The sequence below is a fragment of the Hemiscyllium ocellatum genome, chromosome 16 (genome assembly GCF_020745735.1).
Source record: "Hemiscyllium ocellatum isolate sHemOce1 chromosome 16, sHemOce1.pat.X.cur, whole genome shotgun sequence".
NCBI classification, from domain to species: Eukaryota; Metazoa; Chordata; class Chondrichthyes; order Orectolobiformes; family Hemiscylliidae; genus Hemiscyllium; species Hemiscyllium ocellatum.
Window position 1 is genome coordinate 11,096,389 of NC_083416.1, and position 26,573 is coordinate 11,122,961.

General features: G+C 40.5%; 1 protein-coding gene across 2 annotated transcripts in view; it reads right to left on the minus strand.

Annotated features, from left to right (window-relative positions):
- Window positions 1-26,573, minus strand: part of clint1a (clathrin interactor 1a) — a 176,778-nt gene that overhangs the window by 6,476 nt on the left and 143,729 nt on the right. Inside the window, exons 9-11 of one of the 2 annotated variants that reach the window (XM_060837035.1) lie at window positions 21,117-21,164; window positions 5,220-5,494; window positions 3,729-3,939 (exon numbers count right to left, since the gene is read on the minus strand). In XM_060837035.1, the coding sequence (XP_060693018.1) occupies window positions 3,729-3,939; window positions 5,220-5,494; window positions 21,117-21,164 (534 nt within the window). Of the gene's footprint in view, window positions 1-3,728; window positions 3,940-5,219; window positions 5,495-21,083; window positions 21,165-26,573 lie in introns of both variants that reach the window. The other variant, XM_060837034.1, reaches the window with a different exon arrangement.

The window sequence follows — 26,573 nt, forward strand, 5'->3', positions numbered from 1 at the left end:
ATGGAAAGACTAGGCTCTTCAGAGGCAGTATGAAACAAAACTTGATACTGAACCACATAAAAAGTGGTGTTGGAGCAGATGACCAGACATTTGGTCAAAGAGATAAAATTTTAAGGAGTGCCCTGAATGAGAAAGAGGGGTAAAGAAGCAAATGGAGATAAGTGTAGCCCTCAGGAGGCCAGAATTAGGAGGTTAGATATCTCAGAAGGTTGGAGACTAAGTCAGACTATAAGTAGGATTTAAAAAGAACGAGAATTTTGAAATCTGAACTGTTTAATTGGGAGCCTGTTTGGATCAGTTTACACAGGAGGCTGAGTGAATGCCATTTGGCAAGATATTTGGATGACCTCAAGTTTACACTGGGCAGCAAATGGGAGACTAGCCAAGAATAGCTTAGAATATTCAAGAAAAGAAAGAATGGATGGGAGATGGACAACGTCAGAAATAGAAATAGGCCTTCATAGTTAGTGATGGATGTGATTCTCCTCTGGATCAAATGACATCAATATTGCAAACAGCTTCAACAGCTGCTGCAATTTCAAGAGTAGGGGAAAATAAGGGAAGGGAAAGAGAGTGTGTGAGAGAGAGAGAGAGGGGGGGGGGGGAGAGAGAGAGAGAGAGAGAGAGTGTAAGTGTGAGTGTGAGTGGGAGAGAAAAAAAATCATTGGTGACTGAGTGAGATTTACATAAAGGACTGAAAATAATGTCTTCAGTCTTTCCACAGTTCACTAAATCCTTTTAGAATGATTGTCAGAGAGAATTATATTCAGAAAGTGTAACCGCAGTGCGTACACTAGGTGATGTCCACACACGATCTCTCACCACAGATGAATAATTTTATCGTGGAACATGCTTCTCTTTTTGGAAAATTATGTACAATTGATAGCATCTACAAAGGTATCCCAGCCAATAATGCATCTTGACTGTTACAATAGTTGGACCAAGGGGCTGAGGTCTACCACTGAATTCAATGAGAAAGAGAGAAGTCTGCTCAGCTGATCTGGGCCAGACAATACACTTGAAGGAAGTGTGTCAAGAATTTTAAAATCCCTGGTGTCCTGTGGTAAGAGAATTAAATATTCCATTTGGCTTGTTTCAGGTCAACTCCCCAACAAGAAATTACAAGAGAATTATATGGGGTGCAAAAGAAGCACAATGTACAATTTATAAATTGCTAAAATTAGAGTCCAATTGGGATCCCAATACATTCGGTTTCTGTTTTTGCATTTTTAGAAATAATTAATTTATCTACTTATGAAAATCAAAAAAAACCCCAAAAATCAGGATACAATTTGCATCACCTCTGGCAAGGCAAACTTCAATTGTTTACCCAGTAGCTTACACCAACATCTTAATTCAAAAATGTCTCAAATCACTTCACAGAACAAATTCTTTTTAAGGTACAGTATCTGCATTGTGGACAGCACATTGACAGAATCCATAAATGCTGCCAAACCTGCTCAGTTTCTCCAGCAATTTTTGTTTTTTTTTGTTTCAGCGACAGAACAGTTTAGCTTTTATAGATAACACCATGTTAATCTAAGAAACAAGTCCAAGCAGCCAAGTCTATCCAGTTAACAAGGCAACCCTGTGCAATGTTTTTCCACTTGCAAATTGTTCCAACTCCAGAAAGCAGCAAATAAATGTAGTAAACATGGTCAATTCAGCAAACACACTGCAGAATTCCTTTCCCGTTTCTCATGGCAAATAAACAAAGTTCTAGGGGTTCATAGTGACCCAATACTACTTGGTATCATAGCTAACTAGCATGTTGCCCTCCATAACCAGAAGTTTCTGTTTTCTGCAATTTGTCAAGGTCCTTTCACACCATAGTCCATTATTTACCATTACTCCCTGACAAATACTTTGATATAGGTTGACTTTCCGTGGTAGTTTGTCATGTAAATGGAGTCCAGGGATGGAAGGTTGGCTCCCATGCCACAAAGACCCTTTGCATCCTGGTAATGATCTCCAACCTCTTCCGTTATGCAGAAAACACAGGTAGATGCGTGAACACACGCATCAGTAAGTTCAGGGACAGCTACTTCCAGGCCATATTAAGATTACTGAATGGACTCTAGCCTCAAATAATGCTGATCTTGCTAACATTGATCTCTCTTGTACATTGTGCAATATTACCTGTATGCCTCCATCTAAATCTTTTATTCTGTACCTCATTGCTTGCTATGATCCACTCGTAAACAAAGCTTTTCACTGCACTTCGGTACGTGACAGGAAATAAATACAGAATATGCAAGATTTCATACATAAGTGGCATTTCCTTCCATGATATGACCCATCAAACTTGATTTGCAATGAGCAAAATGAACTGTACCTGTAGATTTTAATGTTTCACATCTGGCACAGATTTCCTTCAAGTAGCATAGCTACATTCTGAGAACCTTGTCATAATATTGATTGTGTGAAATGATATGCAACTTTCTAAGTAAGTGCTCTGGAACCATACCAGAGATCATGGAAAATGCAACTTTCAACTTGAAACAAGTTAAAGTCACACGACATCAGGTTACAGTCCAACAGGTTTATTTGAAATCACCAGCTTTTGGACTGCTGCTCCTTCACCTGGCCTCACTTCACCCGACAAAGAAGCAGTGCTCCGAAAGCTTGTGATTTCAAAGCAGCTTGTTGGACTATAAACTGGTGCCGTGCGACATTTGACTTTGCCCACCTCAGTCCAACACTGGCACCTCCACATCATGAAACAAGTCAGACAGGGAAGAAAAAAGGGAACTGTTTGAATGTCACTTCATTTACTATGAAGAGGTGTTACTATATCACCCTGGCAGAAGAAAGCCTTCAACTGCAATGAAAAACTGGCAGTGAGATAAATCTCCCCTACCAAACAAGAACTATAAACATGGACCCAACAAATATGAGGGAATGGTGTGGGATTAAATAAGAGGGCAGAATCTGTTGAAATCAAACAGCTTAATTCTCAACTTTAAAAGGTGCAGTAATAAGATTAAGGAGAATATGCAATATAAACTAAGTGCCAATTCTAAAAGGTAGAGCAAAAACAGAGAGACAGCTATATGTATACAAAGCTTTCGAAATAGTTGAAGTCAAGAAGGGTTTCATAACAAGTATGTTGGAGTTTTAGTTTCATGAAAGAGAGGTAGAAGATACAAAAGCAAGAAAATAATGCTAAAACATTTAAAAACATTGGTTAGCCCTCAGTTGAAGCAGTGTTCTCAATTCTGGGCACCACACTAGGGATGTTAAGGCCTTAGGAGGTGAAACAAGGGATAAAGGATTGCAGTTAAACTGAGAGACTGCAAAACCTGGTTGCATTCTTTGAGTAGAGAAAGTTAAAAGGAGACTGAATAGAAGTTTTAAAAGTCAGAAAGGGTTTTGGTTGGTTCCCATGCTGGAGGATCATTGTCAAGAGGTCATGATTTTGGTGATTGTCAATTGGATCAGAGCTAACATGATACATTCCTTCATCAAGTGTGGTAACCCGAAATGCCTTGGCTGAAAGTGTTTTCAAAGGAGATAAGCATTTGAAAGAAAAATATGCTGCTCTGGGGGACAGCATCTATGGGACTAACTGGATAGACCTACTTCAAGTGCAACAGTTGACTATTCTTAACATTACAACAGTAACTATAACATTGGTTCGAAAATGGCTGAAGAAAGCAGACATTGTGAGAAGTGTTACATAAATGTAAGCCATTCCTTCTTTGCTTCCATCATTCTAAGTGTATTACCTTGTTGCTGCATCATGGTGTTAAGTGATGGTTGCTGGGGTTTGGGAGGTTGCATGCCAGGTGTCAGAAAGTCTAGACTGATGTTAACACTTGGGTCTGACCAAGTTGAAGGCAAAGATGGCTTGGCTGCTTTCTGGTTGTCTTGCATATTCTGTGTAGGTACAGTACCAGCAGTAGGCCTTGACAAAGGTGTGGACAACATCGGCAAAGGCTAAAAGAGAAACAGCAGTTTGTTAATTAAGACAATACATTCAAAACTAGATGACATTGAAATTTTCTTCCTGTTTTCCCTTCTCACTTTCTTCCCCTAGGTCCCTCATCTCTGTTTCAAGGTAATGAACCATACAGATTATATTAATTTCAGATATGGATTCAGTGAAGTGATCTAGCAGTTTTGCTGCTTCAATTAACCTCAGCAGGATCCCACTTCTCAATCCTGTCCTGAGACATGTGCCTGATCAGATTTGTGCACAGATTCTGACCAAGAACAATTTTCTTCTGGTTCCAAGGTGTCCAATGTCAAATTTATTTGCTGACACTCACTGCATGAACACATGATAACTGATGGTGGTACAAGGCAAGCAGCCTATATGAAAGGAGGAGAAAGAAAAAGAAAACATGCTAGACATTGTCAAATAGACAAAAGTAAAATTTAACGGTTACATCTGTTATTAAAGTCTTCACAGTGAGACATTAGATTATAGAATGTGGCTTCACGTCTTCTAATTGGCCTTTGGAACATTTTCCATAGAACTGTTCACTTTCCTTCTTGCCTTTAGTAACCTAATTTTTCCACTAAGGATCTACATGGGCTATTCATCTACATTAATATATTGAGAAAATTATGCATTAGTACCCAGTACTAAATAGCCATTCTTCAAACATTACAATGAGCAAAGAACCGTTTTAATTCTATGTATTTTATAGTATTTCATTAATCACTAAAAGGCACCTTAGAACTGTCATGTTGTTTCTAATATTGTAGAGCATTTGCAGGGCTGAATGGGAATCTATCAACAATCAAATGCTGCATATGATCACTACACATCTGAGCTGATAACTGCTTGAGCAACCCACTATATTCTTGATTGCTTATTCACAATTCCAGTGCTTCAGCATGAGTCGCTGTACAACAAGATGCTCTTCACCTATAAAATCTAATGCTGCTAAACGTACTATCCTATATGTCATTAAGCATCCTGATACAAAATATTACCTTCTGCAGATTACTCACTTTCAGCATGTGTTTTCACTTGACATTACTCCTTTATTTTTCCTGTCTTCTAAATATCTGGAATTTTTCAACTCAAACTTAACAAGCTGAAAATTGTAATTCTCCAAAATCCAAATAACAGCACTTCAAGCAGAGATGCAGCTAACACACACCTGAGCTAAAGTCTGTAATATTTCATATTCAACAAAAATCAGGTTTGGACATTCGAGCTCTAATCTAGACACATTACAAACTCCTGGTCACAAACTTGCACTCACCTGGGATCTGGATAAGGACATACTGGTACCAGTGTTAGAAATGGTGTTGGAAGCTGACATAGCAAAGTTCATGCTCTGGGATGAGGTCATGGTCGACTGAAAACCAGGCATTAGATCAAAAAGATTGGTGGCAGGTGTAGGTGCAGGAGCAGGAGCTTGGACAGGCTGCATAGTGTTGTAGAGGTCCCCTCCACTTGACATGACAGGCTGGTTGGATTGGGTTTGACTGAAGGCACTCCAGTCACCAAAATCAGAATTCCCACTTGTCGGTGTGCCTGCAAGCAAATGGATGATAGTGAACGGAATGAGCAGTAACCATTAACCTGAAGCAAAGCAGATCCGATATACTCAGCTCCTATTCACGAGATTACATCTTATAGGACTGTGTCTTCTCCACTTGCATATTTTCAACTTCAGCATGATGTCAACACAACAACACTATTAAATCACATATAAGTCACATTTAGAAAAGTTTTGCACTGGGGTTACAATTTACAAAGTTACTTTCCCCTCCCACAAATTTGGGGTGTAACAAGTAACTGGAAAAGCTCTATCTTCATTTCAAAAGACAATAATTTCTATTTGCTGTCTAATTTGATGCAAGAAACAGAGAGAAGAGTTACATTTTCTTGATTTGTCAATAATGGGGTCAAGTTCCTCACTGACCTGTTGACCGTTCACTGTAATAGTGAGCAAATGTTACACTTGCCAGAAATATTATTGTTCAGATGAGACATTAAAATAGAAGTCCATCTATTCTTGAAGAAATTAAAAATCTCATGTCAATATATAATGAGAAGAAGTGAGCCCTTGCCATGTCCTAGCATTTTTCTCAACCAAGAACTGATGATGACTAGTCATCCATGTCTTTTCTGTTTGACAGTAATTGCTTTGCAAAACATAGCTGCCAAGCTGCCCCTATAACAATAGTTACAATGACAATAATTTACTGTACAAAGTGGGCAGAAATACTGCAGTCATGTTAGTGGTGCTATCTAATTACAAATTCTGAAGTTAATATGATTAACGAAGAGTACAGAGAACAGGAGAAAAAACTGACAAGAAAATATTCAATGTTGTTCATGTAAAATTGTATTTTGAGTGGGTTGGGATTAACATTATAATGACAAGTATTGGTGCTGTGTCCGCTACTTTTCATCATTTATATAAATGATTTGAATACGAACATAGCAGGTATAGATTGCAGATAACGCCAAAATTGGAGGTGTAGTGGACAATAAAAAAGGTAACCTCAGATTACAACGGAATCTTGATCAGATGGACCAATGGAGAAGTGGCAGATGGAGTTTAATTTAGATAAATGCGAGGTGCTGTATTTTGGAAAAGCAAATCAAAGCAGAACTTATAAACTTAATGCAAGGTCAGGGGGTGGCAGGGCGCGGGGGGGTTGGGGGGGGGGGGGGGGGGATCTTGCAGTACGGGTTCACAGCTCCTTGAAAGTTGAGTCACCGGTAGATAGGATAGTGAAGGCTGCATTTGGTATGCTTTCCTTTATTGGTCAGAGAATTAAGTATAGGAGTTGGGAGGTCAAGGTCAAGTTGCAGCTGTACAGGACATTGGTTAGGCCACTTTTGGAATGGTGTGTACAATTCTGGTCTCCCTCCTATTGGAAGGATGTTGTGAAACTTGAAACAGTTAAGATTTACAAGGATGTTGCTAGGGTTCAAAGATGAGCCCTAGGGAGAGGCTGAAAAGGCTGGGGCTGCTTTCCCTGGAGCATTGAAAGCTGGGGAGTGACCTCAGGGGTTTATAAAATCACGAGGGGCACAGATAGGATAAATAAACAAAGTATTTTCCCTGGGAGTCCAGAACCGAGGCGTGGTTTTAGGGTTGGGGGGTGGGGGGGGGGGGGGGGGCAAAGAGAGGAGGAGGAGGAAGAGATATAAAAGGGACCCACGGGGCAACATTTTCACCCAGAGTGTGGTACGTGTATGGAATGAACTACCAGAGAAAGTGGTAAAGGCTGATACAGTTGCAACATTTAAAAGCATCTGGATGGGTATGTGAATAGGAGGGGTTTACAGGGATATGGGCAAAGTGCTCGCAAATAGGACTAGATTAGGTTGGGATATCTGGTTGGCATTGACGAGTTGGGGACCGAAAGGTCTGTTTCCATGCTGTATATCTCTATGACTATGACACAAATTGTTCCTATTAATATTGTTACACAAGGTACTTAATGTCTCTGCAATAGCGATAAACAGAACTAGTTGGCCCGGAGGGTTTGATTTACATACAACTTCCAGGGTTCATTAAGATAGTCAGCAAAGTAGCAAATTGACACATCCAATTTCAAATAAATACAACTAACTTTTGTTTAAATAAGTTGTAACTTTTGTTCGTCATTTTGCTTTTGATCCCAAGACCTTGCCATCATGAAACAGCAGGTTAAACTACTGTTCAATTAACAGCTGCAGAAAGGGCACACCTTAGCTTTAGCTAAATGGGTGAATAGTTAAGGGGACAGACAGTAAATTAATCAAAACTGAAAAACAGCATCTGCTATCCATCATAATTTCCTGGAGGTGTATTTTAGATGAATCTGAATCCCTACAATTATCTCACCATTTCTTTCATTTAAAAAGTGAATCAGACATACCTTTAGAGTTTGTAACCAAACAGTGAATGTCAATCTGAACTGTTGGATTATTCAAGTGAATTTCCCAGCAGACGGACATAATCCAGTCTTCACCAAACGACCATTCATGCACACCGTTATCGAATATCAGTATGATCAGCCACTAAAGCCTGGATTGTCATCTTATTCTCCCGAATCCAGGAGCATTTCAGCCAACTTTAACACGATTTGAGTAAGCACAATCAAGGATCGGATCTTTCCAGAAGGGCTGAGTGCCACAACCAGAGGTGCCATCATTCAGGTCAGTATCAGGAAAGTCTCAAACAAGAGGTCAGAGTAGGCAGGAAAATTAGGGAATGAAATGATCCCAACAGTAGGAAATGGATCCACAAGCATCTTCATGTAAACATTTGAATTATTCCATCAAAACACAAAATAAAGTGGAACCTCTTCTGAACTCAAGTTATCCATCACAATTAATGGGCGGCATGATGGCTCAATGGTTAGCACTGCTGTCTCTCAGTGCCACCGACCTGGTTTTGATTCCTGCCTTAAATGACTGTCTGTGTGGAGTTTGCACATTCTCCAGTGTCTGCGTAGATTTCTTCTGGGTGCTCCAGTTTCCTCCCACAGACCAAGTATGTACAGGTTAGACGAAATGGCCGTGCTAAATTGCCCAAAGTATTCAGGGATGTGCAGGTTAGGTGCATTAGTCAGGAGGAATGGGTTTGGGTAGGTTACTCTTTAGGGGGTCAGTGTGGACTTGTTGGGCTGAAGGACCTGCTTCCACACTGTAGAGATTCTATATATACCTTTAGAGTTTGTAACCAAACAGTGAATGTCAATCTGAACTGTTTCGAAGGAGGCAGCCTCAACTAAAAATGCCATTACCCATAACGCCATCTTGTCCTGTGCCTGGTGCTGTACAACTCTTCCAGGAATAAAATGTGAGGATTCTTTGATGAATACAAGGTGAGTTGCTCAGTTCAGAATTCCCAGCATTTGACATGCATGTCCAGCTGCAGAACTTATATAGCTAGTCCAGTTCAGTTCCCAGTAACAATCTGAATGTTGATAGAGGTGGATTCAGCAATGGTAATGCCACTAATTGTAAATGGTCAAAAGTTGCATTGTTTCTCACTGGCAATGTTCATTACCTGCCTGCCACTTGTGTGCCCAAGCATGAAGTGCTCTATGTCATTCTGCTTTAAACATGGATTGCTTCAGTATCTAAGAAGTTGCAACTGGTGCTGAACAATGACAGGAAGGTAGGTAATTGGTGAAGCAGCTGAAGATTGTTGAGCCTGGGATACTAACCTGAGGAACCGGAGGCTCCTGTGGTAGTGACACTATCTCCTAACCAGAGGTCCTGCTCCAGAGGGGTCATAACATTTCTAAAATAGATCGATTAAAGTATCAACGAGGAACAGACAATTATGTAACAGTGGTAATGTCACAACCTGTGAGGTAGGAGGCCCAGGTTCAAGGGCCACCAGCTTTTGGACAGGCTGATTGAGAATCTCCTGCAGAGATGCACTTACATCGAGCTGACCGACCTCCAACAATCACAAATATCTCCTTTATGCTAGATCAGACTGTGGCCTGCAGAGACTGGTGTATGCTAGGGCTGCTCATTGCCAAATGTTTTGTCAAATGCTGCCTTGACGCCAAGGGCAGTCACTTTCACCTCCCTCTTCTAAGCATGTCCAATGTCTGGACCAAGGCTACAAAAAAAATCAGGAACTGCGTGCTCCTGCCAGAAATATCTGAGCATCGGTGAGTGGGTCATTGTTGACTAAATGTCACTTCATAGTACTGTTAACAAGATGTTCTACCATTTTGCTGACGATTGAGGTTAGTTTCTTAGGGTGACAAATGACAGAGTTAGCTTGGTCGTGATTTTTGTGGACAGGATGTAGCTGGGCAATTTTCCACATTGCCCGTAGATGCCAACGTTGTGACTGTATAAGAATACTCGGCTTGGCTAGTTATGGAGCACAAGTTTCAGTACCACTGTCAGGGCCTATAGCCTTTTCAGTATCGAGTGCCTTCACCCATTTCTAGACATCACATGGAATGAATCAAATTGGCTGGTCTGGCACTGGTAATGCTAAAGACCTTTGGAGGAGGCTGTGATGAGTCACCCACTCGGCATTTCTGCCTAAAGACTGTTGCAAATACTCCAGCCTTATCTTTTGCACTTATGTGCTGATTATTACAGATGGGGATATTTATGGAGCCTCATTATTCATGACAGGATATGGTAGATCTGCAGAGCCTATGATTGCTTATGGAAATGTTTAACCCATTGCATACTGCTTATGTTGTTTGGTATGCAAGCAATCCAGTGCTGTGACTTCACCAGCTTGACACCTCATATTTAAGGTATGCCTGGTTCTGTTCCTGGCATGAACTCCTTCACTCTTCATTGAATCAGGGTTAATACCCTTGCTTGACAGTAATGGTAAGAGTGGGGAATATACCACACCACAAGGTTGCACACTTATGTTAGCCCATCGTGCCTTATGGAATTTTTGCTGCTAGGTCAATTTCAAATTCTATTCCATTTAGTATGGAGTCACTGAGGATGCCCTCTGTCATGTTCACAAGGACCATGGGGTGGTCACTCTGACCAATACTGTCATGGTTTGCCCTTCTATAAGAAAGATGTTGTTAAAAGTTGGGAGAGGATTTGTAGCTCGTGTGCTCGTTGCTGTGGTTCTGTTTGCCGAGCTGGGAATTTGTGTAGCAGATGTTTCGTCCCCTGTCTAGGTGACATCCTCAGTGCTTGGGAGCCTCCAGTAAAGCGCTTCTGTGATCTTTCCTCCGGCATTTATAGTGGTTCGAATCTGCAGCTTTCGGTTGTCAGTTCCAGCTATCCGTTGCAGTAGTCGGTATATTGGGTCCAGGTCGATGTACTTATTGATTGAATCTGTGGATGAGTGCCATGCCTCTAGGAATTCCCTGGCTGTTCTTTGTTTGGCTTGTCCTATAATAGTAGTGTTGTCCCAGTCGAATTCATGTTGCTTGTCATCTGCGTGTGCGGCTACTAAGAATAGCTGGTCGTGTCGTTTTGTGGCTTCTTGGTGTTCATGGACGCGGATCGTTAGCCGTCTTCCTGTTTGTCCTATGTAGGGTTTTGTGCAGTCCTTGCATTGGATTTTGTATACTACACTGGTTTTGCTCATGCTGGGTATCGGGTCCTTCTTCCTGGCGAGTTGTCGTCTGAGAGTGGCTGTTGGTTTGTGTGCTGTTACGAGTCCTAGTGGTTGCAGTAGTCTGGCTGTCAGTTCGGAAATGCTCGATGTATGGTAGTGTGGCTAGTCCTTTGGGTTGCGGCATGTCCTCGTTCCGTTGTCAGATTCAATCAATAAGCATGTCGACCTGGGCCCAATATACCGACCACTGCAGCGGACAGCTGGAACTGATAACCGGAAGCGGCAGATTCAAACCACTATAAATGCTGGAAGAAACATCACAGAAGCGCTTCACAGGAGGCTCCCAAGCACTGAGGATGTCACCTAGACAGGGGACGAAACGTCTGCAACACAAATTTCCAGCTCGGCGAACAGAACCACAACAAGACATCATTAAACTTGAGGATGCTAAAAAGATGTACAAGAGTGTTGCCAGGACTGGAGGGTCTGAGTTACCAGGGGATGCTTAATAGGCTGGAGTGTTTGCCCTGGAAATGTCAGAGGCTGAGGGGTGACCTCGGAGATTTATAAAATCATGAGGGGCATGGATAGGGTGAATATTCAGTCATTTTTTTTTGAGGGTGGGGGAGATCAAAACGAGAAGGAATAGGTTCAAGGTGATAGGGGAAAGATTTAAGGAGAGCCCAAGGGATAACTTTTTCCATGCAGAGGGTGGTGCGTGCATGGCGTGAGCTGCCAAAGGAAGTGGAGGAGTCCGGTACAATTCTATCATTTAAAAGGCATCTGGACGGGTATATGGTAGGAAGAATTTAGAGGGATATGGCCGAAGTGCTGGCAAATGGACTAGGTCAGATTAGGATGCCTGACAGGTGCATACAAATAGTACCGAAGAGTCTGTTTCAGCGCTCAATAGATCTGTGACAGATGTATCTGACAGGGAGACTGGTAAGGATGAGGCCAAAAATGTTTTTCTTTCTCATTGACACCATCATTACCTAGTACAGGCCCAGTCTGGCCAGTATGTGGTTTAAGACTTGACTAGCTCAAGCAGGCCAGTCTTTAAGATGGACAATGAAATCCCACACAGTACATTCTGCACCCTTGCCGGTCGCAATGATTCCTCCAAGTGGTGTTCAACATGGTTTCCTTGTCCATGTTTGACCTGATTCCAGGAGGGCCTGAATTAACACAGACACTCAGTGAAACTCTCTCTTGACTGTATACTACTACACTGACAACTCTGTTGGATCTGTCTTGCCAGTGGGACATGACATACCCAGGCATGGTGGTGAAGGTATTGGTATCTGGGACAATGTCTGAAAGGTATCACAGAATATGACTATGTCAAACTTATGCTTTACTAGCCTGCAAGACTGCTCTCCTAACTTTGTGCAACCCCCAGATATTGGTAACGGCTGAGCTAGCCATGATCTTTTCCTGTACCTCGGTCATCACTAGACTTGTAGTTGTTGCTAAGGTCAGATGCAAACTCAAATCTATTTTCTGGATCTCTGGATTACTGGCCCAGCCACAATATCATTACACCATCACCTCCCCTTTGCCTGTGCTTTCTCATTGATGGAGCACTTTTGCTGCACACCTGGTTTGCCACTATTAAAGCACCTCTAAAAAAATGCAATGATTTTTTTTTAAAATCCCTTCCTATGGCAAAGTATTTTCACGGGTCCATTTAAAAAAGTTGACAAAAACAGTTCCGGGATAAGTCACTTATGAAGAAAGGGTGTAAAAGCTGGAATGTCATCTTGCTTGAATAGGTCTGCAAAGAAGATTTGAAAGAAGTTTCCAACATGCGAGGGGTCTTATAGAGTCATAGAGATGTACAGTACGGAAACAGACCCTTCGGTCCAACCCATCCATGCCAACCAGATATTCCAACCCAACCTAGTCCCACCTGCCAGCACACGGTCCATATCTCTCCAAACCCTTCCTATTCCTTTACCCATCCAAATGCCTCTTAAATGTTGCAATTGTACCAGCCTCCACCACTTCCTCTGGCAGCTTATTCTGTACACATACCACTCTGAGAAAAGGTTGCCTCATAGGTCTCTTTTATATCTTTCCCCTCTCACTCTAAACCTACGTCCTCCAGTTCTGGACTCCCCGACCCCAGGGAAAAAACTTTGTCTATTTACCCTATTCATGCCCCTCAATTTTGTCAACCTCTATAAGGTCACCCCTCAGCCTCTGATGCTCCAGGGAAAACAGCCCCAGCCTGTTAAGCCTCTCTCTATAGCTCAAATCCACCAACCCTGGCAGCATCCTTGTAAATCTTTTCTGAACCCTTTCAAGTTTCACAACATCTTTCCGATAGGAAGGAGACCAGAACTGCATGCAATATTCCAACAATGGCCTAACCAATGTCCTGTACAGCTGCAACATGACCTCCCAACTCTTGTACTCAATACTCTGACCAATAAAGGAAAATATACCAAATGCCTAATGCATTATCCTATCTACCTGTGACTCCACTTTCAAGGAGTTATGAACCTGCACTCCATGGTCTCTTTGTTCAGCAACACTCCCTCGGACCTTACCATTAAGTGTATAAGTCCTGCTAACATTTGCTTTCCCATTAAACTCCATCTGACATTCTCAGCCCATTGGCCCATCTGATCCAGATCCTGTTGTAATCTGAGGTTACCCTCTTCGCTGTCCACTACATCTCCAATTTTGGTGTCATCTGCAGATTTACTAACAGTGCCTCTTATGCACGCATCCAAATCATTTATGTAAATGACAAAAATTAGAGAACCCAGCACAGATCCTTGTGGCACTCCACTGGTCACAGGCTTCTAGTCTGAAAAACAATCCTCCACCACCACCTTCAACTTTTGAGCCAGATCTGTATTCAACTGGCTAGTTTTCTCTGTATTCTGTGAGATCTAACCTTGCGAATCAGTCTCCCATGTGGAACCTAATCAAATGCCTTACTGAAGTCCATATAGATGACACCTACCGCTCTGCCCTCAATCCTCTTTGTTACTTCCTCAAAAAACTCAATCAAGTTTGTGAGACATGATTTCTCACGCAAAAAGCCATTTGACTATCCCTAATCAGTCTTTGCTTTTCCAAATACATGTACATCCTGTCCCTCAGGATTCCCTCCAACAACTTGCCCACCACTGATGTAAGGCTCACTGGTCTATAATTCCCTAACTGGTCCTTACCACCCTTCTTGAACAGTGGCACCACATCAGCCAACCTCCAGTCTTCCGGCACCTCACCTGTGACTATTGATTGACAGAATAGACAGGGAAAAACTGTTCTCGCTTGGTAAAGAATCAAGAACCAGAAAAGGTTTTAAAGTGCTTTGCTAAAGAAGCAAACTAGAGGAGGGAAAAATGTTTCGACACGGCAAATAATTAGGGTATGGTGTAGACTGTCTGTAAGCGTGGCAGAGGGTTTCAAGAGTGCATTGTTTCTATCGAAGTAATGCAGGGTTCTAGAAAAGTGCAGCAGATTGACATCATTTCAAAGCTTACAGAAAGCTAAAACAGAATCTGAATCGCCTCCTCCTGCATCAACAATTCTGTGAACTATTTAACGTGGGGCTGAAAACATACAGGATTACTTCCTTGTCTTTATATTTCAGATCTACTGCATTTGGCTCAAACTGTATAATGAATAAACTTGAGTTGCTAATGTTTCAAAGATTTGAAAGTATTGATAATAACAAAGAACAACACTTTGTTTTGTGAATAAGCATTGAGTGCAACTCCCTGTACTAGGACCTGTTCAACATGATTCATCTGTGTTGTAACATGCTGTCAATATACCCCTGATACTCTTTCTTATTAGGTCTTGGGATCTGTGTGACAGAGTTTCTTGCCCTCATGCTATTAAGAATTACCATGTGAAGCTGGTGTCACATGTAGGCTGGATTATATGATAGAAGGTTCTCTTCCCTGAATGGCACTTGTGAAGTAGCTGGATTTTTACAACAATCGGCCTCCTTCATGCCAATTTTATTTAATGCTAGCTAACTGAACTTCCAATCTCTTGGCATGACTATAATCAGATATGTCTGTGACAAATTTATATCTATTGCTGACTCTTCAAAAAGAGCCAATCGCCTTTTGCACTTCAAAGCCTTCAGAATTTTAAATAAAAAAACAACCTTGGTTATCCAAATTTCGGATAATCCTAACAAGATCCAAAGGTCCCGAAAAACGTTATTAGTTATTCCGACAGTTATCAGAATGCTCAGTTATCTGAACAAAATACTCCCTATCCGTCTCATTCGGATGATCAAGGTTGTTCTGTACTTGTATTAAAATCAAACTCATCTATGATCCAGCGGAAAAACAGAGTCTCAATACGGAGATATGTGATCATGCTTTAGAGGGTGACAAGGGCACAGAAGTTATTCTGGGCGGGGGACTTCATTTCTCATCATGAAGCATGACTTGGTATCACCATTACTTACTGGGCACTTTTAAATTTCCAGGCAATTGACACATAGGCCTACACATGTGGACTTCTACAAGGACCCAACATATCTTCAGTTGTCAATCCATTCACTAAATCTAAGGGACCAAAAAATTTGACCCATTCAATTTCCTTCAACCTGACAGTTTTCTGCACTCAATCATGACCCAGAACACTTAGGAATTGTGATGCCCTTTTACAGCTAGCTCAAATAAGATTGTCTCACAGTATGTGGACTCAGCTAGAGACTCATTGCTCTATAGCGCTCAGAAATAAGCATTACCTTCACTCATTTGGCAGGGCGGAGGAAGGAAGAAAGATGTGCACAGGAGAAAAATAAGATCAGATATTTCTTTTTCACAACTATAATGAAACTACAGTTATCAAGTGTCCTCATTTCACTGGGTTGAGACTCTCAACTCCAACTAGTAAAAAATATAAGTCAGTTTTGAGTTGTCTTTGCTTATATTAATTTAAAGCTGTACAGCAATGGTAATAGCCCCTTCGGAAATCATTTCTCAAAGAAGATTAATCATTGCTGAACAATTTCAGTCCCTTTAGAAATCATTTTTCAAATTTGATTAATCCTTTTATAACACTTACAGTCCCTCTAGAAATAACATTCAACCCAGATTAATCATTTTTGAATGGTTATGAGACCTTAAAAGCATTTAGGTTATATAAACCTATTACAGGTATCTGCGTCAAGTAGCATTTAAAAGTATGTACATATAACTGGATAAAATGAGCACATGTAAATCAACTTCCTGAGTACTAATTATATATTCTAAATACTCTCAGAACTGGACTCTTAATAAGTACTGACAAGCACAGTATGCAAGAGTATTCATGAATTTCTAAATCCACTTTCATCCATGTTCAAATTGATGGGGATTGCAGGAGGTGGTTGTCACACACTATCCTTTGATTCCCCTCCCCATTAATTTGAACATCAACCAAAACCACCTCCAAAATGCTGTGATAGGGTTTTTATTTGACACTGTATTTAGAGATATGGGTAACCAGTCAAAAGCAGGACTTATCACTTCTAAATGGTGCTCGGTACATTAATCTTTTAGTGTATGCTGCCAGGCACAGCTCAGCTGGGTTATACACAGAGTTACTACTTTGAAGTGAGATGCAGGACTATAATCTAATGTTGCAGAAAAAATTTGGAAGTCTTACACTAGATCATTTTGGTATCTATATTCATTGTGATCTTTCGTAAGTACAAATGATGCACCACAATGCTTTGAATATTCAAGCAGTCAAACTTTGACCTTTTCGCATTTATGCTCCTACTTGCAGTTTGTGGAACAGTAATATGAAATATGTTTATACAGGTGGGGACAATTCGGATATGACACAAGTAAATCAATGAAGTTCCAGCTGGGATCAGAATGAGGTAGTGTGTTGTAGTTAACTTCATAAGCAAAAATCAAAATTCTTCAGATTAATTTTTATTTATGTGTATTCAAGAAAGTAGTCAGGTTAAAAAAGAATATTTAAAACGTACAAACATGTTCAGATGCTGATGCAGCAGACAGTTTGTGAAAATGCAATGCAGCTGAGCTAGCATTAACCCAGAGGACTTATTTCAAAACGGAATGCAAGAATGATCTCGTACCACATCAAGACAAACAAAATAATGGGGTTTAGTCAAAGACAGGAATGAATCACAGGATTCAGAGAGGAGATAGATGGCACTGGGGAAAATAGGGATTGTAAGACCAGGCTAACAGATACTTTGCCATTATGGAATATATGAAAAATATGACGTTTGTCTAAAAAGACTATTTTGGAATTCTAATGAGATATGCACATAAATATCTGATGAATCCTCACCGAGTTAGGAGTGTTACATTGAGGTAGACTCTCCCAATGTTGGCTCCATAGACGATTGTGGACTTCTACCCCAAGACCCCCGAGATTATTTTGTAAAATAATTTATCACAACACCCATTTCCATCAGAACTTCTTTTGAATAAATTAAAATTTTAAACAAATTAGGGCAAATCTCAATGAATGCAGCAATAGTAAAGAGAAATGCATGATGCTAATTTTTCAGAAGATCCTATTACTTTCCAGAATAACTCCAACAGCAAAAATGATACCAGAAGTTATTTCCTGCATATAGCAACAGACATGTAAAGCAATTCAACGAAGTGATTCCTGATTCAATCCCTTTTGATAAGATAACCTGGTAACAGCCCAAACATATGACAATTGGCTTTTGTGCGCACAGCATGATCACAAAAATCAAGGCTGACGCTCATGTGCAGTACTGAGGGAGCAAAGCAGTCAGAGCATCATCCTTCATATGAGACATGAAACCCAGGCCCCATCTGTTCGCTTGGTTGGGCGTTTAGGATACCACTTCACTACTTTGATGAATTGGTGAGTTTTCAGTGTCTGAATAAATATCACCGATATTTATTCCTTGACCAAAATCAGAGAAAAAAAAGATTACCTTGTCATGATCACATTGCTGTCACCGGAAAATCAGCTGCTGTATTTCCTACAGTAACTACACTTCACAATACACTTTATTGGCTGTCATGAGCTTTAAAATGTTCAGTGATTGTGAAAGTGCTCTGCAGATACAAGTCGCTTTTCTTTTAATGCCCATAAAGTTAGGTAGAGGAAAATTCAGATCAGCTGCACCATCATTGTCCTGTGACTACTGTAGGACATTCAGATTCAAAGGGAAAAACACATGCTTGGATCAAACGCAAGAAGGGGTTTAGTGCCCACCCAAAGAATCATAGCCCTGGAAGAATCAGTAGTTAGAGGAGAGGAAAAATACCTGGAGAAAGTTGGAAAAATATAGAATCTATGATAGAAAAGGCATGGACAAACATACTCTTACTGATCCAAATACAATTCAATACTTTCCAAAAATACCTAACAGAGATAGCATCACTTACATAGCACAAAGCAAATGCTGTCCAGTTGAAAATACTTTCCTTCAGGTCAGATGATAAATTGCGGCAATGCTTGTTTTTTTGTGGGTGTATACATTTCTAAATTCTGCATGTCAGCCTAACACTCCTTTCTTAGCCGATATCAGTAAAAGAGGTTAATACAGTGAATGCTGTTGTTTGTGGAACTTTGTTACATGCAAAATGCTGTCACACTTTTGAATTTAATTGTGGGAGCTAATTTACTATATTTGAGTCTTTGGTGTATGTGCTGAAAGCTTTCATAATGTGTTATATCAATGCTTCAAAACTTTCACACCAAAAACTGGCTGAAATGTTTATTGCAAAACTGAAATAAATATTTGTTAAGGATCTGGCCCAGGGTGCTTGGGTTGCACAACAGACATCAGCACAGATGAAGCTTGTTTGTTGACAGGTCATTCTTATACATTAAAAAAGCATTTGGACTAGCAGCAAGCTCTGTACTAGTCGAATGGCTTATTTTGTGTGTTTCTTTTCCTTTTGGCATTAATAAAATGAAACAATAAGAGCTACTTTTACAACAGCCTAACTGACAAATTCTTAAGCAACAGTATCATACTAAGCAATGCAATGACATGGTTGGAAAGAACACTACAGTCTGCTGTTGTTTGGAGACTGCGGTTCAGAGCGTAGTTTTCAGCCATTAACATCAAATGTTGAGTTGACATTTCTATGATCAGTTCTGACAGCACAGCAGGAACATTTACATTCTTAAGACATCAAAATCTCAAGTTTTGTTTGACGAAAGACTGACTGAGGATGCCTGAATAGCACATTTAAAAGTGTAGATGACATCATACTGAAGCTGAAATTGTGCGCTCTGTAAATGGTGAAGCAATAGAGCAGTTACACGACATTATTACTTTTCACATTCGTATCAGAGTTTGGAGATATACCTTTATATCATTGTGAAGAAAGTTCATGGTAAAACAAGAGTCAATATTTAATTGCATCCTCATTCCTAAAAGACTTTTCTGAAAAAGTATTGTTTCTCTTATAAAGAAGGGATTGTTAAACCATGCAATAACTCCGGCATATGGGGTTTTTAGCATACAAAAACAATTCACCAAATCAGGGAAAGAAATCGCTTAACAGATTACAAGAAACTTTGTTGTTTTTTTATGAACAAAAGATTGAGGAAGGAAATATCAGACCTTAATGGCCAATGCTCCTGAAAGTACTGTTGCCAGTGGTAGAACGGTGGCACAGTGGTTAGCACCGCTGCCTCACAGTGCCAGAGGCCTGGGTTCAATTCCCACCTCAGGCGATTGACTGTGGAGTTTGCACGTTCTCCCCGTGTCTGCGTGGGTTTCCTCCGGGTGCTCCGGTTTCCTCTCTCAGTCCAAAGATGTGCAGGTCAGGTGAATTGGCCATGCTAAATTGCCCGTAGTGTTAGGTAAGGGGTAAATGTAGGGGTATGGGTGGGTTGCGCTTCGGCGGGTCGGTGTGGACTTGTTGGGCCGAAGGGCCTGTTTCCACACTGTAAGTAATCTAATCTAATCTAGAATTTAAAGGTGGTGATTCATAATTAACCAGAATTGGACAAGCAGAGATTTTAAAGGCTTGCAGGGCTAGACATTACGAGAGGCAAGACCATGGCGATTTGAAATCAAAGGAAAAGGACTGTAAAAATATTGTAGCAGTTGTTAAACTTGGGGCTGGATAGATTAGCAAGCCTAGGGATTGTTCCATTCTTTCACATGGTGCGGCTTCATCGCCAGAAAAGCACTTATTGCCCAAGATGCTACTGTCATCTTGAACCACTGCAACCTACATGAGATGCAGGTACACCATGCTGTTATGAAGGGAATTCCACCTTGAAGAAATGGTCCCAGATCAGAATATACATTATTCAGAGGGAAACATGTAGTTTGTGGTGTTCAACTGCATTTGCTCCCTTTGCCCTTCACTGTGGTAAATGCCATGGGTTTGAAGTTGGTAAGGGAGGTGAGAGATTTTGATGCAACATACCTTGTATATGGTACACATCACTGGTTACAAAAAATGACAAATCATGTTTTTTTTAAAAATCTTAGCTTTACAACAGTAAACCTGCTCTTCTAGTGCTTCATTGTGCATCATTTGAAGGCTTGATAGATTCTAATAAGGATGTTGTGAAGCCCTAAATTTTAACATGCTCTTACTAGATACCAAATTATTCTGAGGGACTCAAGACCTAATAAGCTAAGAAAATGAACTAACTTAGTATCAAATATTATCAACACCTAAAAGCGTACACTTTTAAACATCTACAGTAAATCTAGTGCTACAGTCAATAATACAGCAGGCTCCATTGTTATTTTGTATAATGGATGTGCAGGGAGAGTCAAGTGAGAATTTGGCTATTGATGACTGCTGGATTTTGGAATTCAGCTTTTTGAAGGTGGGGAGTTGATAAACAGAAAGTGATTTAAAGCAATTTTTTGTAAAAAAAAATAAATAATCTCTCTCAAAAAAAACTCTTTTCTACATTGGTGGTGTTTCACACTGGAATTTTCCAGAATCCAAAACCTCTCAAATACAAATGCTTATTTACTATTAAACACTACTACAGTTTCAACACATGTTCCTTCTATATCGGAGGTGCAAACTCCCAAAACTATCTTAGTTTCTAATAAGTGAATTGAGCTGCAATTTAAGCCTGTAGAGAAAGAAAACCAAAAAGTCAGATAAGATGGTGGAAGCAATAATATACCTGATGCCAAAGGGAAACTGCTTTGTGCTGTACCTGCTGAGGTGAAAGCTGCAAACCCTCCAAACTGTTCTGATGTCCCACCTATAAAGCAAACAAAGAGTTCCTTTGTCATTTAATTAAGCAATCTTAAAAAGAAGAAAGAAAGATGATTTAGTTCTGATGAGATGAATTTTATGACATACAAAGTTTGAGAGAAGATTTGTAGCTTGGGTGCTCGTTGTTGTGGTTCTGTTCGCCAAGCTGGGAATTTGTGTTACAGATGTTTTGTCCCTGTCTAGGTGGCATCCTCAGTGCTTGGGAGCTTCCTGTGATGCGCTTCTGTGTTTCTTCTGGCATTTATAATGGTTTGTCTCTGCCGCTTCCGGTTGTCAGTTCCAGCTGTCCGCTGCAGTGGCCAGTATATTGGGTCCAGGTCAATGTGTTTGTTGATCAACAAAGGGCAGCACGGTGGCTCCGTGGTTAGCACTACTGCCTCACAGTGCCAGGCTCCCAGGTTCAATTCCAGCCTTGGGCGACTGTCTGTGTGGAGTTTGCACATTCTTCCTGTGTCTGCGTGGGTTTCCTCCGGATGCTCCGGTTTCCTCCCACAGTCCAAAGATGTGCAGGTCAGGTGAATTGGCCATGCTAAATTGCCTATAGTTGTTGGGTGCATTAGTCAGAGTGGGGTGGGTTACTCTTTGGAAGGTCGGTGTGAACTTGTTGGGCCAATGGGCCTGATTCCACACTGTAGGGAATCTAATCTAATATAAATCTATTTCTACGGGTTTTGGCCATTGTGAATTGCAGTCTGCGGACTAGTAACACAACGCAAGCCTCTGATAACTTCAATATCGATCTGTTTAAACTAACCATGCAATTTTTACAGAAATTAACCTTCATATAAGACTAGAGTAGCATTGATCTTACAGAATCACTCAGGGGTCTTCCCAGTGTGGCTCTCGAGTCACAGGGTCTACAGCATGAAAACAGGCCCTTCAGCCCAACTTGTCCATACTGGCAGTTTTTTCAAATTAAACGAGTTCCATTTGCCTGCTTTTGGTCCATAACCCTCTTTACCTATCCCATCCATGTACCTGTTGAAATATTTCTTACATGACAAAATAGTACTCACTTCCACCACTACCTCTGGTGGCCCGTTCCAGATATACACCACCCTCTGGACGCTAGTATATGGGAATGTAAATGTATTCCTGCTTTTCTAATTGCATTCGGATATTAACTACATACAAATCATTGATATTTTTAGAAGATAAACAAACCCAGCTCCTTCGCTAGGAGAAAAACAATTCATACATCCATTAAATAAACTCTGCCCTCCCACTGAAAACAGTGGCATTAAACAATCAAACTATTTTTCTAATCGACCTGTTTGACAATGTTACTGCACACCTCTGGAGCAGGTGGTCCTTGAACTCAGGCCTGCGGGTTCGGGGATAGTGACACTACCTTTGCACCACAAGAGGGCCCCCATTAATCAAACTCTAAACATAACTTTTTTTTTTACCAGAATCACTTATTTACCCAATTGAGCAGAATAATAAGTCATTTAAGATGCTACCATTTCAAATAATTTGGACTACTGTGAAGCTCAGGGAAATATGTCTCCTTGTGCTGGCGCATTTTTGTTGCATTTTCACCAAACTTCATTATGTGCAGTATTGTTAGCCAAGGTTCTGAGGGTAATAAAACTTACACATGCTAGATCATTGTGGTTTCAAGACCTACTCCAGAGACATGAGGATAAATATACAGGCTGAAGCTGAGATCCTGGAGCGGTTGTAAAGGGTCCCAAATAATTTTGAAGAACAGCAAGGACTCCCACGTGCAGTACAAGTAGGCTTAAGATCAGTAAAACTGAAACTGTTATAGCTTTATAAGTAAATTAGTAAAAACAACTTGCAAAAGTACTTGAATAGCTGTCAGGTGCTTTAGCATAACAAAAGTTGATATAATAGAAATCTCTTCACTTGTACAACATGGTAGTACTGACAGCCAGCATAACTCAATGTCAATGCAAAATTGGTGATCAATTCATAAAAAGGTGGCTTGTGTGACATTTCACATTATACAAATAAAATATTATTGGGCTGACTATAGCAATATATTGTAAACTACATTACTTTCTTCAAAAATCTAGCTTCCTCTCCTGAAGAGGAGCCTTTACTTGCTGTGGTTCAATCCACTTAACTAATCTCCATGCATAAGCCAAGAACCAACCAAATAATCCTCCTGTACTCAGAAGAGATCACCACAAACAGATCTGTCAGGAGCCATCACTGGATGCCAATAAGGGGTTGGAACTGCAGTTCATTTTCCATTCCAATAAAGACAAATTGAGGGTAAATGCACCACAAACTTTTGCCTCAACTGAAATCAAATTATTAAATGACAAGTTAAACCTGATATCATTGAGCCTACATTATATATAGATCGATAGTGTCAGGTTTGATTCCTAGTCACTGGTTAGTGCACATAACCATTGAGATGTGGAAACACCATTAAATACACACAGTCAAAAGACTGCAATATCTATTGAATTTGAAAGAATCTGGTGTCCTGCCTGCCCAACAGTAATTTCTTAAAGTTCACCATCTTTTAACCAACACATTTCATGTTGACATACTAGAAAATTTGACAATGCATATTATAATGTCAGGATCATTTGAAATTTGGCATTCTTGCATTTGTCTTGATAAGTCTTTCTTTTCAGCAATCATTAAATAATTTCTTCTGCAATTATCTGACAGGTCACTTTAAACTAGTAAAAGATAGAAACAGTTTCAGTAGTCAAATTTAGATTCAGCTCAAATGATATCTACTTTGCGTGGATTGTGATGCATCATCTTTGCCTGCAGTGCTTATGAAGCACTCAGGTGGGAAAGAAACATCTGTATAGCCATTGAGTGCACAGGGGGACAATGTCCAACATCTGGTACTATTTCCAAAAAACCCATCAGATAGCTGCAAGACACTGTCCATCTGTCGCACTGAAGCACACTGATTATTCAAATGTAGTATGACTCCCTTGTATGAATGGCTCAGGAGCAATGATATGTAAAATCTGAATGCCTTTTAAAGTGCGTGTATGGTATAATGAGTATTAGTTTTAAGGACTCTTGCACGCTTCCTTACACAATTTGGTCATCTTGCTACAAATAAAAATGCTTTCTATGATTCCTTGTCGGCTCGTTATTCATGAACATAGTCTGCTGTACTGGCATGTGAAAGAGATGCTAGAGATTTAATCTGACTGTGAAATTCTGTTTTTTCCATTTACAGCTTTATAAAGACCAAACAATTCTTTAGTACAAAACTGCTCACACCAGCACATTATCAATGTCAGCATAACTGATACCAAGATGAATCATGACAAAACACTTAATGTGATATAATTATCTTCTTTTGTGATACTCAATGCATTAAAATTGCTCACACAGGTGACAAACCTGTAACGCCCTCAACTTCAACCTGGATCACACAGATCAAAATAATTTATTCAGGTACATCCATGTTTTGAATTGTGGTGGGGTGATTTTCAAACGAATTTCAAAAGAATGAAAGTTCATCACTTGGTCCCTCAGTTCCTTCTGCACTTTCCCTGAAATCCCAGTGCCAACACAACATTCATTTAGCAGACCCTTTACTTCATTTAACATTTTGTAAAAAGATCCTAAATCTGGCAAAGTCTGTCATAAAGTAAACTCCAAAAGCTGATGGGTATTAACAATAGGGAATTGGTGGTGTTGATAATGTGACTGGACTAGTAAACCAGGCTAATGCTCTGGGAATGCGGGTATTAATTCATCAAGGCAGATGGTAAAGATCAAATTCAATTATTTAAAAGCTAGTCTAATGGCAACAATGAAACCATTGTTGGTTGTTGTAAAATGCATCTGGTTTGTGAAGGACAGACATCTGCTGTCCTTACCTGGTCTGGCCTACATGAGATGCCAGATCCATAGCATTTTGTTTGACTATGTGCCTCCTGAAATTGCCTAGTTGCATAAAACCACCAAAAAGACACAAGGAAGGAAAAGTTTGTGATTTTTGAGAAGATTTGTAGCTGTGGTTGAGGTTCAGGTTAGTTTGCTCGCTGAACTGGTTTGTTTTCAGACGTTTTGTCACATGCGAGCTAATATCATCAGTGAGCCTTCGTTGAAGCGCTGGTGTTAGAACATAGAACAGTACAGCACAGAACAGGCCCTTCAGCCTACGATGTTGTGCTGACCATTGATCCTCAAATTTCTGTGACCATATGCATGTCCAGCAGTCTTTTAAATGTTCCCAATGACCTTGCTTCCACAACTGCTGCTGGCAACGCATTCCATGTTCTCACAACTCTCTGCGTAAAGAACCCACCTCTGACATCCCCTCTATACTTTCCTCGCTTAAAACTATGACCCCTCGTGTTAGCCATTTCTGCCCTATTCTATCCCACTTTCTATTTGAGCGTCTTGGCCTGTTAAGGCGGGTGATATCAGCTGGTATCAAACTTGACACTAAAAACAATAGCAGTAAACACAGTCCTATTGACTCTGCAAAATCATGCTTACTGACATTTGGGAACTTGTGCCACAATTGGGAAGTTGTAAATGAGAGGTGGCCAAGCTGAATCTTGACAGTCATACTTAGGAATCACAACAGACAGGCAATGTCCCAGAAACTACCATCACCACCCCTAGGTATGTCCTGTCCCACCCAAAGGTGGCAATATAGCGATACAGTGAGGAGAGTGTTGCCCTGGGATTCCTTAACATGGACTGCAGGCCCCATAAAGTCGCACAGCATTAGGTCAAACACCAGGAGAAGCAGTGACACAAACGTTCCCTTCCTCAACGATGGAGGAGTCCAGCACATCAGCTTGCAACTACTGTCAGCTGGAAGTGCTGAATGAATGGTCCAACTCTGCCTCTTCCTGCAATCTCTAGTATCATAGAAGCTAAACTTCAGCCAAGTCAATGAAGACAATCAAGAAATAACCAAAGGCCCTGGATACTACAAAGACTATGGACCCTAGACTGTATTCCAGTATGAGTACTGAAGACTTATGGCCTATAATTAGCTATGTCCCTAGCCAAGCTATTGCAGTCCAACTACAACACTGACTTCTACCAGATGATATGCAAATATTGCACAAGTACATTCTATCTGCAATAAGTAGGACCAAAGCCAATCCAGCCATTTACTGCTCCAACAGACTACTTTTGATCATTGGTTATTTAATTAAGCAATTAGTTAAGTTATTAATTAATCCTCCACAGTGCTACCCAGTGGCACTGGTAAGGACTAACATCCTGACTGATGCTTAGTTTGAGTTCCACTTCGATCACAGGTCTTGAGTTTGTAATAATCGGAGTCTAAACGTGGATGAAAGACCTGAACTTCAGGAAAATAATAAGGAAATCTGCCCATGTCAACAAAGACAGCATTTCAGAGAGCATGGCATCAACGTTTTCCAGCAAAACTGGAATGAATGCAAATCGCAGAAAA